The following is an 18,149-nucleotide window of genomic DNA, read 5'->3' on the forward strand; positions in this document are numbered from 1 at the left end:
AGGTTAGGTGAATTGGCTATGCTAAATTGCCCGTAGTGTTAGGTGCATTAGTCAGGGGTGAATGTAGTGGAATGGGTCTGAATGGGTTGCTCTTCGGAGGATCGGTGTGGACTTGTTGGGCCGAAGGGACTGTTTCCACACTGTGGGGAATCTAATCTACACAGCGACACCTATATGGCATTCGAGTGCCTTCCTTGAGCTGGACAAAGATGATTTGTTTTGGAGCAGCTTCTATTTAAAAGTTTTTAAAAAAAAATCCCTATCTGCACATTTTAACTATAGAATGAGCAGGTAATATTTATGCTTACAATTGCACAGCTGGAAATTTGCTGTGTGCTTGTTTTATCAAAACAAGCCAGGGCATAGCTGCAGAGTTGTCCCTGCAGTTCCCCACCTGGATCAAAGCAGATGTTCTGAAGAAGGGTCACTGGACCAGAAATATCAACTCTGATTTCTCTCCACGGATACTGCCTGAACTGCTGAGATTTTCCAGCAGCTACTGTTCCTGTCCAGATTTCCAGCATCCACAATTCTGTTTCACATTTTCTGGTTCCTTGTATTTCTGGTGCCCTCTTGTGTTGGAAGCAAGAATTACAGGGGAGCTCTCATTGGAAACAAACCACTGACATCATAAAAATGCTAAAACTTGAACAAAACAACAAGAGCAATTCTTTACGAAGGCGATTATTCAATAGAAATAGCTTTTCACCAAAAGAGATATGAGAAAATCTACCAGTGTTAAACAAAATACCCTCTGTCAAAATCTGAAGCAAGTTAATACAAAGTAGAAAAACTGGAAATACTCAGCAGGTCAGACAAGCTGAAAGGAGGAGGACAGGTTAACACTTATCACCAACTTTGCATGATGGGTCCCACCCAAAATCTTTTTTTCTCTTTCAGCAGCCACATAGGGAGCATTTACTAATATCCACTGAAATCTTCATCTTCAGAATTTATTGAACAGCCCTCATCAATCCTCTTTGTTACTTCTTCAAAAAACTCAAATCAAGTTTGTGAGACATGATTCCTCAAGCAGAAAGCCATGTTGACTATCCCTAAAAAGTCCTTGCCTTTCCAAATATATGTACATCCTGTCCCTCAGGATTCCCACCAACAACTTGCCTACCACCAACATCAGGCTCACTGGTCTATACTTTCCTGGCTTGTCCTTACCACCCTTCTTAAACAGTGGCACCACGTTAGCCAACTTCCAGTCTCTGGCACCTCACCTGTGACACATATCTCAGCAAGAGATCCAGCAATCACTTCCCTAGCTTCCCAAAGAATACTAGGGTACACCTGATCAGATCCTGGGGATTTATCCACTTTTATGTGTTTCAAGACATCCAGTACTTCCTCCTCTGTAATATGAAATGTTGCGTGCAATTCTGGTCTCCTTCCTATTGGAAAGATGCTGTGAAACTTGAGCTATAGGAAGAGGCTGAATTAGCTGGGGCTATTTTTCTTGGAGCGTCGAAGGCTGAGGGATGACCTCATAGAGGTTTATACAATCATGAGGGGCATGGATAGGTAAATAGACAAAGTATTTTCCCTGGGGGGGGGGAAAGAGAGTCCAGAAGTAGAGGGCGTAAGTTTAGAAAAGAGGGGAAAGACATAAAAGGGGCCTAAGGGGCAACATTTTCACGCAGAGGGTACTGTATGTGTGGAATGAGCTGACAGAGGACGTGGTGGAGGCTGGTACAGTTGCAACTTTTAAACAAGGCATCTGGATGGGTATATGAATAGGAAGGATTTAGAGGGAAATGGGCCAAGTGCTGGCAAATGAGACCAGATTATGTTGGAATATCTGGTTGGCATGGACAAGTTGGACTGGAAGGTCTGTTTCCATGCTGTTCATCTCTATGACTCTAAGTTTCTCTTTATTGCCATTCTAAAAGGTCTTTCCCTTTACTCTAAGGTTATGCCCTCGTGTCGTAGTCTCACCTACCAACGGAAACATCTTTCCAACATCTATTCTGTAAAGGCCATTCAGTATTATGTATGTTTCAATTAGATCCCCCTCATCCTTCTAAACTCCATTAGTATAAACCCAGAATTCTCAAATGTTGCTCATAAACTTTTCATTCCTGGGACCATTCTAGTGAACCCCTCCTGAACATGCTCCAGAGCCAATAATCCTTCCTGAGATATGGGGCCCACAACTGTGCACAAATGTGGTCTGACCAGAGCCTCAGAAGTACTTCTCTGTGTTTTTATTCAAGTCCTCTCAAAATAAATGCTGTCAATTTGCCTTCCTAACTACTGATTCAACCTGCAAGTTTATCCTGAGAGAACCCTGGAGTACAACTCCCAAGTCTCTTTGCACTTCAGTCTTTTGAGTTTTCTCCCCAGGTTTGATTCCACCCTCGGCATGGCATTTGCACATTCACCCCATGTTTGCGTGGATTTCCTCCCACAGTCCAAAGATGTACAGGTTAGATGGATTGGCCATGCTAAATTGTCCGTCGTGTCCAGGTAAGGTAGGCTCACCATGGGGAAAGCAGGGTTATGGAGAAAGGGTAAGAGGCTAGGTCTGGGTGGGATGCTCTTTAAAGGGTCAGCATGAATTTGATGGGCCAAATAGCCTGTTTTCACACAATAGGGATCCTATAAGACCTGCTGAGTTTTGTCAACAAGTTTCACCGTTTGCTCCTATCAACAGTAATAGTTTGCAATCTGATAGGATCTGTTGAATTCTGGAAAATTCAACCAGTATATCTAATATCTCACTTTCCAACTCTTTTAAGTCCCTTAAGGATTTGTCTGCCCACAGCTCCATTCATTCATTCAGTACCACACGATAGTTGCTCAGTTGAGATGCAGAAGCAGTTAGAAAATCACATTCTCAAGGGGACTGGCTATCATCAACAGGAGATGAACAAATGGAAATCCATCAGTTTTACAATAAATTCTACACACTAATGGTTTTCAGGGAAGGTAATGAAACAAACATACATTAAGCATTACAAAACTGTTACAACCGATAAATACCACTGAAATTGGAAATGAAAAACAGAGAATCAGGTGGGAGGTCACCGATCTGTATTGTTGGTTCTGTATCAGTCTGCATGGAAGCTGCCTAGCCTGCTGAGTATATCCAACATCTTTTGGGTTTTTTTTAAAAACTTTGTACACCTCAGTCCGAAACCGGCGTCTCCAAATCGCGTCTTTTGTTTTGTATTCCATTGCACTTACATTAGCACAATAATGGAACTAATCATCAGGTCCTGTGTGGATGGCTACTTCATGACAGTCACCAAAACGCTTTGAGAAGTGGTGGACCACTTCAAGAAAATACCATCTTAAATTGACATTTGACAGGTGCATATGTAAATCTCTAGAAATTGTTTCATACTTATCTCTGTGAAAGGTTGCGATAGAAATTTAGTGTCAGGCATAGTTGAACAGGAAAGTGGATAAGTGATGTGGGTCTTAATTATCTGATGAGGGAGATGCAGTGTCACTTTCTAAACTACAAAAAATGGATACATATCAGAAAATGAAGCGCTATTTGGTCACATTCACAGATAATTCTAAGCTAAACTGCGAGGAAGGAGAAGTGTGGTGACTGAAGCAGCCAAAAAACTACCAACTAGCCTAAACAAAAGTTACCGCCAGACAAATCATTCCTGGCTGAAATCTGATCCAGCTAATTGTAATAAGCTAGACAATGTCAGAAGGAATGCAAGACACACCTGGGGTAAATAGTGATGTACAATCTGAAAACTCCTGGGAGTGGTTCACGTCTCAACACTTAACATTTCCGGTTAAAACAAAGCAATCAATGAAGCAAAAGGAATACAGTGCTATGTTGTCACATTAGTAACATGCAACTATAAAACTTTTGATCAGGAGTGGTACAATGTAGGGAAAACCGCAAAGCCAGCAGGATGTGTCATGATGGCGAGACAAGGTACCATTAAAAGGTACCAAGTGTTTAAAGTAGTCAATTCAGGACCAATGGACTGAATTCATTTCTTTACACAGGTCAATTCATGTTGGTAACAGTCTTCTGCAGGAGAGAGAAAATCTCTGCACTCATTCAAGGAATAAGATGCTGTGATCAGAGAGCTTGGGACTGTGGGTTTCATTATGATAAAATATGACCTGTTGATTTTCAAATTCCATCCGCAGACCTTCACACCTGGGACTTCCAGAGAGTGAAATGGCTTAAAAAGCATCAACTTAAAATATATTTTCTCTTTAACTATTTGCTGTACCTGTACATTAACTTTTTACGACAAGATTATCTCAGAGTACAACAGGACCTTGATCAAATGGGCCAAGAAGTGGTAAATGGAGTTTAATTTAGATAAAGGTGAGGTGCTGCACTTTGATAAGACAAACCAGGGAAGAGCTTTTATAGTTATTTTATCTCTCCACCCTGCAGGCACTCTGCCTCTATTCTTGATGAAGGGCTTTTGCATGAAACATTGATTTTCCTGCTCCTAGGATGCTGCCTGAACTGCTGTGCTTTTCCAGCACCACTCAAATCGAGGCTCTGGTTTCCAGCATCCGCAGTCCTTGTTTTTATAGTTAATGGTAGGGCCTGGGTGTGTTGCTGAGCAAAGAGACCTAGGGGTGTAGGTTCGTAGTTCCTGAAAGTGGAGTCACAGGTAGACTGGGTGATGAAGAAGGCATTTGACATTCTTGCCTTCACTGGTCAGTGCACTGAGTGCAAGAGTTGGGATGTCACGATGTCAGGACATTGCTGAGGGCACTTTTGCAATGCTGTCTCCAATTCTGGCCTTCTATAGGAAAGATTTGGTAAATGTGAGCGGGTGCAGGAGAAGTTTACATGGATGTTGCCAGGATTTGCCCTGTTGGGAGGGCAGTACTTACACACTCTGGAGCTTGGCCACCCACACATTCCAACCTGCACTTTCTGTGACCTTCCACACTGGACTCTGATATCAGGGCCAGTCTCACTGTCATAGAAATCTATAGAACAGAAAAAGGCTCTCCAACCCACTGAGTCTGAAATGGTCAAAAACAGTCACCCACCTATTCTAATCCCATTTTCCAGTACTTGACCCATAGCAAGTGTATATCTGAATACTTCTTATCCAAACCTACTTCTGATACTTGATATCACTGAAGTTGCATATCATTTCAGGGAATCAACAATTACAGTATAAACAAAGACCACTCTGCATCATTGTAGAATAAATATAACTTTATTCTTTTGCCAGTAGACTTCATGAAAATTTAACAGTAACATCTGCACAGAGAAAGCCTTATTATAGGAAATCTTACTGTACAGTCTGACTTGGTACACTAACACATCCAGGAACAGAACAAGAACTTGCCATAAACAGTGGAGGTGTCAGGTTAATGATCCAACTAAATGTGTAACTGTACCTTTTATTCTGATAAAACCACAGGTGGCTGTTTTACAATAGAAAAATTGTGTAAAATATGACACTGAATTGGGCCACACTGCCACTTACAAACACAGAGACAGATGTGCTGTCACTGGGCTGGGAGGAAGGTGGGGAAGGGACGTGCTGGGAGGAATTCATTCACAAGGTAGAGCAATAAGATAATATCCGTGAACAAGGGGAACGTACAGTGCAGCCAGGGAGGGAAGTTTTCATTCATGATCTCTAACTCACAATAACCCAAAACACTTGTGCCCCATCCGTTCTGGGTCACAATCAGGATTAGGTGTCTTCTTCCCCTTGTACTGCAAGACTTCATTGGGAAATGTGCTATCTTTTCACTGAGCCTGTTTTCAGCAGTTTCAGATGCTTGGTCTCACATACCATGCACTGAAAATGAACTTGCAATAATAATAATGGCCAGTGAGTGGCACTATTTGCTTAGGTTTGCTAAAGGCAAGTAGACCAAGGCTGAGATTGCGTCATTCAAACTGAGAGCTAAAACTCCAATAAATATTATATATATATAAAAAAATTAATACTGAGCTGTGAATTCTCCTTTTAAGAAAAACTGAAGCCATTTTGATGTGGAGAATTTGCCCAAAAATAAAATCTGCACCAAAAAAAAACTTTAAGCTGAAAAGGCATTAGTTTTGCACCTTTCGAAAGCTACTTTCCTGGAATAGGCACCGGACTATGAGGAAAAAGGTTGATTGGTTGATGCTAACCCTTCATCTGCTACATTCTCCAGAGATTATGGATCGTGTGTAAATTGTTCAATTGGTCTCCAATTTTAGGACACTTCCACTGAAATTGTCAAATGGGATTGTCCAAACTACATGGTGGAATCTGCAAAGTGTAAATCTGGGTGTACCAAGTACATTCTTTTATTGAAATCTCAGCAGTTAGAGGGGTGCTGGGAGGGCCATAACTCTCCAGTGTGCTGGATGGATGCCACTGAAGCACAAACAAGATATGGACTGTGTTAAAGTTTAGATCAGCTGAGCTTCTGATCTTTCTAAAAACTAAGGGTGCTTCTGGAGTTAGTACCGACTGCATTGATCTTACACTCTTCGTACTTGGCTGCTGCTACTGTGTTGTGAGTTATCTTGCAGGAGAAAGACCTCTGACTTGCATATGCCAGTCACCTCCTTTTGTCTCCCTTTGCTCATCACTATTCACCCCTGTGGAAATGGGGGCTTGTGAATTCTCTTGCATCTGACTGCAACACCCAGAACCAAAACATTTAACCCCACACGCAGAAACCCTGGCCCTGGCACCCAGGCAGAAAAGCGTCTCTTCCTCTATTACATTGTCAATTGCTTGTGGTGAGAGGTGCCTTGTTTTAAACTATCAAAAGGAAAAACCAGCAGCTGGGAGTATCATTCCTGCTAAGTGCACAGCCTCGCTGACAGGTGCCAGTGCAGTGTCCCCCAGTCACATCATTATGCTTTGATGGTCTGCTACACACTGCCTTGTCTTCACGCAAAGCTCAAATTGATCTAAACTTTAAAAAATGCCCTGGTTGAATCTCATCCCAGACCGATAGCCAGCGATTTTATGCAACCTTTTAACCTTCACACCAGAGGACTTTGCTTCCTCATCCTCCCAGTTTTTGTCTTGTCAAAGTGATTTACGTTCAGTCAAGAACTGAAGAAATTCCATCATCTGAGACCTCAACATCAGCAGAATAAAAGACCTTGCTCTTTGCTGGAAACAGACTCACATGCTGCAAGACCTTGGACCTGCGAATGGATTTCTTATTTTGACAAAAGGTTGAAGGTCAAAATAATCACCTCAAAACTGATGGGAAAAAAATTCATCAATAACTTGTCCTCCCCACACTCACCCCAATTACTTGGTCTAATCTTTCTCACTGACGAGCCCAGATTGATTGAAAATGGTTTCAGTTTATTTGGCTTGCACTTGTTCAGCCGAATTGTTCCCACAATTTGTTTTGCGCTTCATCCATTGTCTATTACCTTTTTTTCCACACAATACCAGTCAGTTGTGAGCTTTGGTGATTGGCATTAAAGATCATATAACTAGGTAGGTTTGAAAATTTGAATACAGCAAGAAACAAATATAAAAATCTGAAAGTAAAGCACTGGCACCAGAAACAATGATCACGAAGCTGTTGGATTGTCATAAAAAAACTCTACTGGTTCAACTTGAGTCTTTTAGGGAAGTAAACTTGCCACCTTTACCTGGACTATAGCTGACTCTAGTCCAGCACCAATGTGGATGAGTCTTAACTGTGCTGTGGACCAGCCCATGTCACTCAGTCACATTAAACCTCTACCAGTGATTTGAGAAAGCAGCTCACTGTCTCTTCTCTGCATAATGAGGAGTGGGCAATAATGTTGAGTTATCTCAGAGGTCCCCTCAAGTATAAAAGAGAGGAAAACAAAACACAATCCTGGTTTCTGCCTTCTTGGAAGAGTGGTTTTCCCCGACCTCAGTCGAGATTTACGAGTTGGTGGGAGAGGTAGAGAGCAGAGGAACGATGGATTTTGAAGGAGTGGTGTTTTGCCTCAGCCCATGACAGCGCACTTGCATCCAGTCAGGCCTGTTTCACTCTTAGAATTGCGTGCACATTCAAACACGGCAGCCTCAAATATCAAAAAAAAAAATTCCAATGCAGTTTAAAGCGTTAACTATAACAAGGGTACTGAGAGTCAAACAAAGTGAAGTCGAAAGGCGATCGATCACTCCTTTGAATGAACCATCAGAACACCCTGAGCACTATGCTGGTCAATGGTCACAGTACACCATGGTCATATCCTGAGAAACACAAATTCCTTTTTTTTTGCCAGTGACACTGCTGAATGTGACTGAACCTCCTGTGTAAACTGCAGTCAAATTAGTTCACCGATAACTTCCCAGGTCGGTATACATGATCAGTGAGGACGAGGAAGCATTTAGTTGACATGATATGCTCCTCACCTCCACTGATGTACTTCAAAACAACCGGAGTTGGCACACAATCTCAGAATCCAGACAATTAAAGCCAAAGGATGCAGGGTCCTTGTTAACCAGCAGCCTGTGCTGTAAACTATGACTCACTTTCAGCCCCAGATTGGGAAAGGGCACCATCTATGCCAATAAACTCTAATTTGCAGCGTGGGGCGTGAGGTGGGACCCTAGTACGTGAGTGCACGTGCACAGATAGCTCCCTGGCTACGCAGCGGCCTGCGCACAATATTACAGATCGACACGGTACTTCAGAGCTGTGCTTACCCTCAGAAATAAATGTGCTTAAAATGAACGTCCGATCAACAAAAGCATAAAAGTAAAGGTTGGAAACCTGTTGTGAGTACATTAAACAGAACAGCATATTTACAGACATCCCTAGCGGAACCTTGTTACCTTCATTATCTTCCATCTTGAATGCAACTCATTTCAAAAATGTGATGACATCATCATGCTTTTCCTTCCTCCTCTGGTAAATTCCATCTAACAGTTCACAAAAATAATTCATGAAATGTTTCATTCGTATAAACGTTTCTTTGTTTGAATTCCTTGTTTTTTGGATGCTACTGGATTTTCTGCTGGTGAACCAGTCTATCAGCTAGTATTTATATGAGATTATGAAAGATAAACAAAAGGAGAGGAAAAATATTTCAAAAACAAATTAACACAAATGGTCCTTATAGTTCTCTCCTAGCGTTAAATCAAAGCGTGGTCTAAAACCAGAAGCTGAAGGCTTGCAATGTGGAACAGAGTCTGCTTCAAGAATGGTGATTCCTATTTTTAAAGAGGGACGGGGAAGGCATGGGTGTATAACTGTGTGCATGTGTGTGGAAATGTGTGCATGTGTGCGTGTGTGTGTCTATGTGGGTTTTTTTTTCTCAGCTGTTCACACAGCCTTGAATTCAGCGTCCATCTCAATTACGCACGTTTGAAAGAGCTTCCAGCATGGTTATGCACAGTGTGTAAGCTCCAACTCAGTCCGAAACGCCTTCCACAAGCTGCAGAGTACGTGGCAAACAATACTGTGGCTCTCCTGTGAATATTTCACCCTCACGCCAAGCGTCCATGTGAGTGACAGTCTGACTCACTTGCTCCTTCTCTGGAAGCTATGGTGACTGAGTGTTTGGACTGCTGCTGGTAGAGCTCGGGGACAAGCTCGGGCTGCTGCACGCACGCGCAGCACTGCCTTTACTGCAAGGTGAGGAGGAAGGATCAATTCCGTCAGAATTCTCCAGCATTTCCTGAATGAGCGGTGGCATGGATCCAGGGATCTCCATTTTGAGGGTGATGACCCGCTCAGCTCCTAGGAACAGAGAGAGAGAGAGAGAGAGAGAGAGAGAAAACGCACACAACCATGAGACAGAGAAATGGAGAAAAAAAAGGTTAGCAGTGACGCTTGAGCAATTTATTACCAAATATCAGAGGCTGGCACTGACAATGTTGGGGGACTCCATCAAAGCACAGGGTTCTCCAAAAGTATGCAGGTTAGGTGAATTGGCCATGTTAAATTGCCCATAGCATCCAGAGATGTGGTTAGCTGGATTAGCCATGGAAATGCAGGGTTACAGGGTGAGGGTAGTGGGGGTGAGATGCTATTCACAGGGTCGGTGTGGCTTTTGATGGGCTGAATGGCCTGCTTCCACATTGTAGGGATCCTTAGTTTGTAAATGGGGTACCAATAATTTAGAGTGGCCTAATGGTTTTGTCACTGGTCTAGTACAAGGGTCCAGACTAACGTTCTGGTGAAATGGGTTTGAATTCCACCATGACGGATGGAGAAATTTAAATTCAATAAAAATCTGGAGTTAAAAAGTTGACCGAATGGTGACCATGTAACCACTGTCAATTGTCATTTTAAAAAAATCTCATCCAGTTAATTCATGTCCTTTAGGGAAGGGAACCTCTCACTTTCACCTGGTCTGGTCTACATATGACTCTAGACCTCCCTCTAGGCCTAACCAGTGATGTCTACATTCTGTGAACAAATAAAGAAGATTTTTGCCATCTGTTTCATCGCAATTTGTGATCATCATAATAATGAGTAATAATTTTCATTCAGTAGTCTTCATAATTTATTTTTCCTTTCATTTCATTTATAAATTAGTATGATGTTCTTTATGCCAAAGAGGTTTGATAAACATAACTGGTTATTATTGATGATAGTGGGTGATGTTTAAGTGTTGCATCCAAACACTGTGCGAGAGAAACAGGGATTGAGTTTCCAATCAGGCTTGCAATGGGGCTCGGCTTTATTAACAGTACCTAAGTTTCAATGGACAGATGTTGCATCTTGCTTGCGGTGCTGATGTTACTGGTTGGGCCAGCACATGTTTTTGGACAGAGTGGCTTATCCAGCCATTCTGGCAGATAGTTAAAAGTCAATTGCAGTGCTGTTGGGCTGAAATCACATGTACTCCGGTCTGGATAAGGACAGCAGACTTCCTTCGCTAAAGGATATTAGTGAACCAGACAGGTTTTTACAACAATTGATGCTTGTTTCATAGCTGCCACTATGAAGACCATTTTCCATCTCCAAATTTTGTGAATTTAAATTCTGTCAGCTGCCATGGGTCAATGTGAACCCATGTCCAGAGAACCATAACTGAGGCCTCTGGATGACTAGTCCAGTGACATTATCATGACACCACTATCTCCTCCATTACACGTAATTGGGGCAGTTTCCTGTAACTGCGCATTGCTCAGATTCAGGTGCTGCTCATGTGGAGGCATGGGATGTCTTTAAGGGTGCTTTACAGAAAGTAAGAAGTCAATTTTAAAGAATACAGCCATTTAAAGATATATGACCTGAGGGTATGAAATAATATCAGCCTTTCACAGCCTCCAAGTGATATTAATATATACTTGGAATGAAGACTGATGGTTAACATCTTCTATTGCCTCTCCGTGCCAGCCATGGTGCAACCAAACAGCATCCTCTTCTCATGCTGTATAAATTGGTGCTCCCTTTCCAAGCTTGTTTCTTGTGTGTCAATCCTGTCGATTGCAAGACAAAGCTCTGATTTTAGGTCTTCTGTGATGCCTTGCATTTAGCAATATTCAGAACTTGCTATGACATGTCTGGGAGGAGACTAAATCTGCAATCAATTGATGCACAACATCTGGTATAATGCAATGGCTCAGAAATGGGTGGCCTTATTCTTATTGAACTACAATGATTTTGTTAGGCCCCCCCTCCCAGTGACGCGCTTCTCAGTCCTGATGAGATTGGTCACGGTACCCTTCTATGTTGTTGTTGTGGCTGCGTTTCTCAATGGCCTCCAACACACTCACCTTTGGCACTGATGCTGCGCAGATCTGTGATCTTCATCAGCATTTTCGGGAACATGTGTGGCTTGTTTGGCCTCCTTTTCCTCACATAGATCTTCAGAGCTTCTAACAATGGTTCCTGCAGCTTGTCCACTTTCTCTGGCTCCTCCAGGTCCTGACGGTCTACAAAATAAAAGCACATTACTATCAGCAAGTGTTATATCCCGATATGCTTCAGTCAACCTCTCACAATCAGTATGTTTAACATGGACAGAGCATGCAGCAATTGTGACAGTACTGTACTTCCTAAAGGAGAAAGTGAGGACTGCAGATGCTGGAGATCAGAGTCAGGAGTGTGGTGCTGGAAAAGCACAGCAGGTCAGGCAGCATCCAAGGAGCAGGCGAGTCGAGATTTCGGGCATAAGGCCTTCATCGGGAATCCTGAAGGGCTTTTACCCGAAACTTCGGCTCTACTGCTCTTTGGATGCTGCCTGACCTGCTGTGATTTTCCAGCACCACACTCTGTACTTCCTGAATCTTAACTTGCGCTTGGCGTCATTTGTCAATCAACTGTTTGCTTGTCATTCGACACTGGCTCCCAGTCTGGCATATGCTAAATTTCAAAGTGTCACCTTTGTTTCCAAATCTATCAATGAGGTTCTTCCTCGATCTCTCTCACCTCCATCAGACTTAGAACCCTCTGTGATCCGCTGCTCTCGTTCTGGGTCCTTATATATTCCTGAATCTGTTTATTACACAACTGACTGCCTCTCTCTCCTTTTCTTAAGTTGTTTTTTAATGTCTGCCTTTTTGAATAAAAGCTTTGTCACCTGCTCCAATATCTCCATTAATAGAATGCAGGCACCAAGGACAGTGTTATGAAAAAGGTTAACCCTAACCTTATTATCACAGAGAATGGTTGAATGAATAACTTAGATGCATTTCTGGATAAACTGGACAACCAATGGGAAAGAAGGATGCAAAAGGAGATGGGAATAGCGGGCTAAAATGGTAGAGTGAGATGAAGACAGATCAGAGGAGCTAGAGTTGAGAATAAATGTCAATGAGCTTATAAAAGTATATAAAATCATGAAGGGCACAGATAAGGTGAATGACAAGGGTCTTTAGTCTAAGTTCAAAACTGGGGGTGTATTTTCAAGATGAGAGGAGAAAGTTTTAAAAAGGACATGAGGGGCAGCCTCTTTACACTGACAGTGGTTCGTGTATGGAATGAACTGCCAGAGGAAGTGGTAGATACAAGTACAGTTATAACATTTAAAAGATATTTGGATAAGTACATAAATAAGAAAGGTTTGGAGGGATATGAGCCAAGTGCAGGCATGTGGGACTAGATTGGGTTGGGATATCTGGTCAGCATGGACGGGTTGGACCGAAGGGTCTGTTTTCGTGCTGTATGACTCCATGACTATTCAGCAGGGGTGTGCATCATAACCAAGGCCAATTCTGTTCTCATCTGCTATTCACATACACCTGCATGTTCCAACAGGGGGTTACAAACATTGAGAAATCCATGCTGATTTTTTAGTTGTCTTATCTATAAGTTGTGAAAAGCAATTTTACCTCTTCATAGGCCATTTCAGCACTTATTGGGAACTGGACAAGACATTTTGGGGTGTATAAGCGAGGGAATGAGGCAGTATGGAATTTAACAGCTTTCCTAAAATTTCTAAAAGACAGCAATACTCCTTTAGGAGTCTACAAAACTTCAGTCTTCACTATGAACAGATTTATGGAGAATTTTGCAGGTGCACTCCAAAGAGAACAGTCAAAAACTCAAATCAAATTACAGACAGTTATGTATTTCACAAACTTTTATTCTTATAAACTAACCGCTGCTTGCAAACAGAATTCCATGACAATACCCTTGCAGTAACTATTTCAAGGTCAGTCTCTGATGAAGACATGTACCCACAGGGATTTGAATGGAGAATGTGTTTATGCTTTGTTCCCTATCATCTACTTTGCTGTCTGTAAAGTGTAAATTATATTTAAAACATTGACAGATCGAATTTAATGTGGCGAAATGTTATTCACATTTGTAGGAAGAGGAGGAAAAGAGAAGTGTTTAAAATGGTGAGACGTTATTGAATATTACTGTCCAGGGATTAGGGCAATCTTATCCGCGAATATCAGAATGTTAACGTATGGTAAAGCCAACAAATAGGAGGACAAATTGGTTCACATATGGAATGAACTGACAGAGGAAGTGATAGATGCAGGTATAGTTACAATATTTAAAATACATTTAGACAGATACATGAATAGGAAAGGTTTAGAGGGATATAGGCCAAATGCAGGCAAATGGGACTAATTTAGTTTGGGAAACTTGGTTGGCATGGACAAGTTGGACCAAAGGGTCTGTTTCCATGCTGCATAATTCTAGACTCGAATAGCCATGAGTCTGAAAGGAGACTATTGTCTCATTTGCCTGGATTGGATTCAAAGCCAAATCCCAGTAGTTTAAAAGATAGTGTTCAAAGAATATGTGTTGGATAGTGCTCCCGACAGATGCATAACAATCTTTCATGTGTGTCCCATACCCTCTGGGCAACTTGATTCAGACCTAAGCTATATCTTACATACACTCCTTCACCCCCCCTCCCCACCTCCTTTAAGTTCTCACCAACCTTTTTCACTTCTCTTTTGAAAGACATTCACTTCTTCAAGGGTAATTTTTAAAGTATCAATGATTCTTCTAGCACTTTACCTAAGTTGTCATTCTGAATATAGACCATGAAGAGCAGCAACCTGATAACTGGAGGAAACTGAACAGTGAATCTTGATGCTGTATCACCCACCGCCTGTCTCCATGGCAGTAATCAGGAGCAGGAGCTCAGACTGACTTTTGGTTCATTAACCCAGAGGTATCATTTGAGATCTGGAGCTACATCTCGACCCTCGCCCTGTGGCTACATATAAGAAATAAGTTTAATTTATACAGAGGCTTAAAATAATGTCTCTAAGTATACCCAGAACACAGGGAACGAGTTGTGGAAAAATAGAGGATTGATGCTAGAAGATGAAATGAATAGATGAAATAGGAGGAGTAGATCAAATGGGTTCAGGAACCTGCTCCCGATCCCAAAGGATCAGGTGTCTGTCCACGTCATATTTAGATCTACTCAATGATGAACCATCCACAACGCTGTACGATAGAGAATTCGAATGATTTAAAACACTCAGTGAAAAATTTTCTCCTCACTCCTTTAAATGACCACCTCCTTATTCTTGGAACCAAAAGTCCTGCTGTCCTCTGGCCATTCTACATTCAGGCAGAGGAAACAACTTCCCAGGGTTAACCCGGTCAAGCCCTTTCAGAATCTCATACATTTCAATGAAACCACCTCTCGATCTTCTAAACTTCAAAGAACTTAGGTCTAACTTACTAAACCTCTCATCCTAGGACAACCTTCTCAACCTGGGAACCATTTTAGTGAATCCCCAATGTCCCACCTCCAATGGAGTTCATGGATTTATATGATTGGTTAGCAAATAAATCCTGACTGTTACCCCTCTGCTGACTACCATTTGGACCAAGTTGCTCATGTAGCCATGAAAAGGTAACAATCTTTTGTTTAAATCAAGATGTTAGCATTACACTCTGATTGTACCTCATTGCTGTACCTCTGAAGTCCTGCAGACAGCATTTAGATGGAACAAAGTAAATTTGAGGCAAAACCTCAGGGACCAGATTTTAAAAAAACAAGGCTGTGTCGTATTTTGATCTTCAAACGGAATTCACCAGTGCCATACCAGCTTTCCCTGCCTCCACTTTTTTATTGCAGGAGTTCATCTCTTTTACAATGCAAGTAGACACCTCAATGCAGGGGAGGAAACAGTGAGCAAATTAACATGGCACTGTCAAGCCAATTTACTCAGTTTCTGGTAGCATATTCTTCCACCAACAGCAAAAGATTTACTCCTCCACTGATCGCTGACGTCATCAAATGAAAGAACATTGTTAAAAACAGAACAGCAAGCCCTACTTCCCAATGTGTGCACTGTTTTAGTTTTTAAAACTCAGCTATCCTATTGTAACAATTACACTTTGCCTTTCTGGTATTTTCCCTTGTTGCCATTACCTTTCAGTGTCCTCTGTTGATTGTGTTGACAAGGGCAGCAATACGTCCCCCCAAGCAGATATCTGTAAGCCATGGAGTTGTTAACATGTGATTCAAAGTGAAGAGGTGTGGAATCCAAATTTTTTACACATCTGGTATCAAACATAGGCTTTCCAGCAGGAATTGCTGGATAGCAGGAACTTTGGCTAATTTCCTTCTCCCGAAACCCAGGATAATTGAGAGCAACTGCAGCATCCCCAAGCCCAACTTTAGTCAAGATCAGCTAAACGATTGTAGACAGAAGATTAAACTTTCTGCTGTATGTGGCTCAGCAACTCTATGAATAAGCATGCATACCCTGTTACAAATGTTAAACTCTCTTGCTTTTAGTCACTGCTGTCTAATAATCCTTTTTTAAAAAACTACCAATCTGTACACCTTAACTTTTGGTAGAATTCTAGAGCATTATTAAAGTTACAGTATTTGCCTAAAGCAGGCTGATAAACAAAACTGATTGAAGATAAAGAATTAGTTTAATTCATTTAATAATCAACAGAACTGAAATATTTCTAAGTCTGAAACAAATCAAGCTTCAAAGAGAGACAGCAGCCAATGCCTATTAAACACTGTTTAATGGCACACCCTCAATAACCTGAGCAATGGGCTCCCAGCTGATTTATTAGTTGGAGGAAATGTTTGGTGGGATGTGGATTGCTTTGGTGCTTGCTGCATTTCTCAGTGAAGTAGGGTGAGCAGTATGTTCCTTCAAGGATGTAGTGAAGCTAAATGTGACTGTGTTCCTCAAAGTGCAGTAGGGTTAGATAGAGTCATAGAGCCATACATCATGGAAACAGACCCTTCGGTCCATGGTAACCAGATATCCTAAACACATCTAGTTCCGTTTTCCAGCATTTAGTTCATACCCCTTTAAACACTTCCAATTCATATACCCATCCAGATATCTTTTAAATGCTGTAATTGTACCAACCTTCACCACTCCCTCTGGCAGCTCATTCCACAGGACCACCTCTGCATGAAAAAAATGCCCCTAAGGTCCCTTTTAAATCCTTCCCTTCTCACCTTAATCCTATGCTCTCTAGTTTTTGAATCCCCACCCTGGGGAAAAGACCTTGTCTATTTACCCTATCCATGCCCCCTATGATTTTCTAAATCTCTATAAGATTACCCCTCAGCCTCTGATGCTTCAGGGAAAATAGCCCCATTTTATTCAGCCTCTCCCTATAACTCAAATCCTCCAACCCTGGCAACATCCTTGTAAATCCTTTCGGAACCCTTTCAAGTTTCACAACATCCTATCTATAACATGTGATGTTTTTTTCTGTAGTATGTGATGAGATTGGAGATGGCTGTGTTACTTGTAGAGTGAAGTTATAAAAATGTAAAGAACTAGAAGCAGGGGAAGGGTGCTCGGCCCTTCAAACCCCCTCATTTGAGATCATGGCTGATCTTCTACTTCAGCAACATATTCCTGCATTACCCCCACATCGCTTGATGTTTTTAATATGTAGAAGTCTGTTAGTCTCAGTCTTGAACATACTCAACAACTGAGTCTCCACATGGCCTGGGAGAGAGAATGCCAAAGATTCACCACCTCAAATAGCCTGCCTGTCATTCTGAGACTGGGCCTGGTTTTATATCCTCAAGGGAGAGGAAACATACTCCTTGAATCTACCTTGTCAATCCATGTCAGAATTTTATATGTTTTAATGAGATCATATATAATTCTTCTACACTCCAGAGAATAAACATGCAATTTATTTAATTTTTTTGCTCATATGACAATCTGTCTATCTCAAGAATTAGTTTGATGAACATTCATTGCATTCCCTCTATGACAAGTATATCCTTTCAACGCTAAAGAAGTCAAAACGGCACATAAAGCCCTAGGGAGTGGTTTCACCAAGGCTTTATACTATCATAGTAAGATATTTTTACTCCTATAATCAAGTTGTCTTATATAAAAGGTCAACATGTTATTTTCCTTCTTAATTGCATGCTAACTTGCAGTGACTCATGAACAAGGACAATCAAATCTCTTTGAAGTTCAACACATCTGGACTTCTCATCATTTAAGAAATACTCAGCATTTCTGTGTTCCCTACCAAAACCTTTCAAAGGTAACCTCACATTTCTTCACATTGTATTCCACCTGTCAAATTTGGCCCACTTATTGCCTCTCCAAATCATCTTGAAATATATCTTTGCATCCTATGATAACTCACATTCCCACTTAGACTGGAGTGGAGATGAAAGGTTATGTGTGAGTGGAACTTGTATGTATTGGACAGGGTCCAGTAATAGCATGGACAGAAGATGCCTGTCCTTCAAAGGTTTAGTGGGGAGAGGAGGCAGCAATGCTCTTTTGGGCTGGGAGAAAGTGCAATCATTTTGGTGTAATGAAGAGGAACAAATCCCTGTACCTGAT

General features: G+C 41.6%; 1 protein-coding gene across 22 annotated transcripts in view; it reads right to left on the reverse strand.

Moving 5' to 3' along the window:
• Window positions 1-5,161: 5,161 nt before the first annotated feature.
• The window catches only part of raraa (retinoic acid receptor, alpha a), a 580,457-nt gene continuing 567,469 nt past the window's right edge, over window positions 5,162-18,149 (reverse strand). For all 22 annotated transcript variants that reach the window (XM_043674897.1, XM_043674912.1, XM_043674905.1 and 19 more), the window contains 2 exons: window positions 11,646-11,804; window positions 5,162-9,657 (listed from right to left, as the gene is read on the reverse strand). In XM_043674897.1, the coding sequence (XP_043530832.1) occupies window positions 9,461-9,657; window positions 11,646-11,804 (356 nt within the window). In that variant the 3' untranslated portion in view covers window positions 5,162-9,460. The remainder of the gene's footprint in view (window positions 9,658-11,645; window positions 11,805-18,149) is intronic.

Source organism: Chiloscyllium plagiosum, chromosome 33, assembly GCF_004010195.1.
Source record: "Chiloscyllium plagiosum isolate BGI_BamShark_2017 chromosome 33, ASM401019v2, whole genome shotgun sequence".
Taxonomy (NCBI): Eukaryota; Metazoa; Chordata; class Chondrichthyes; order Orectolobiformes; family Hemiscylliidae; genus Chiloscyllium; species Chiloscyllium plagiosum.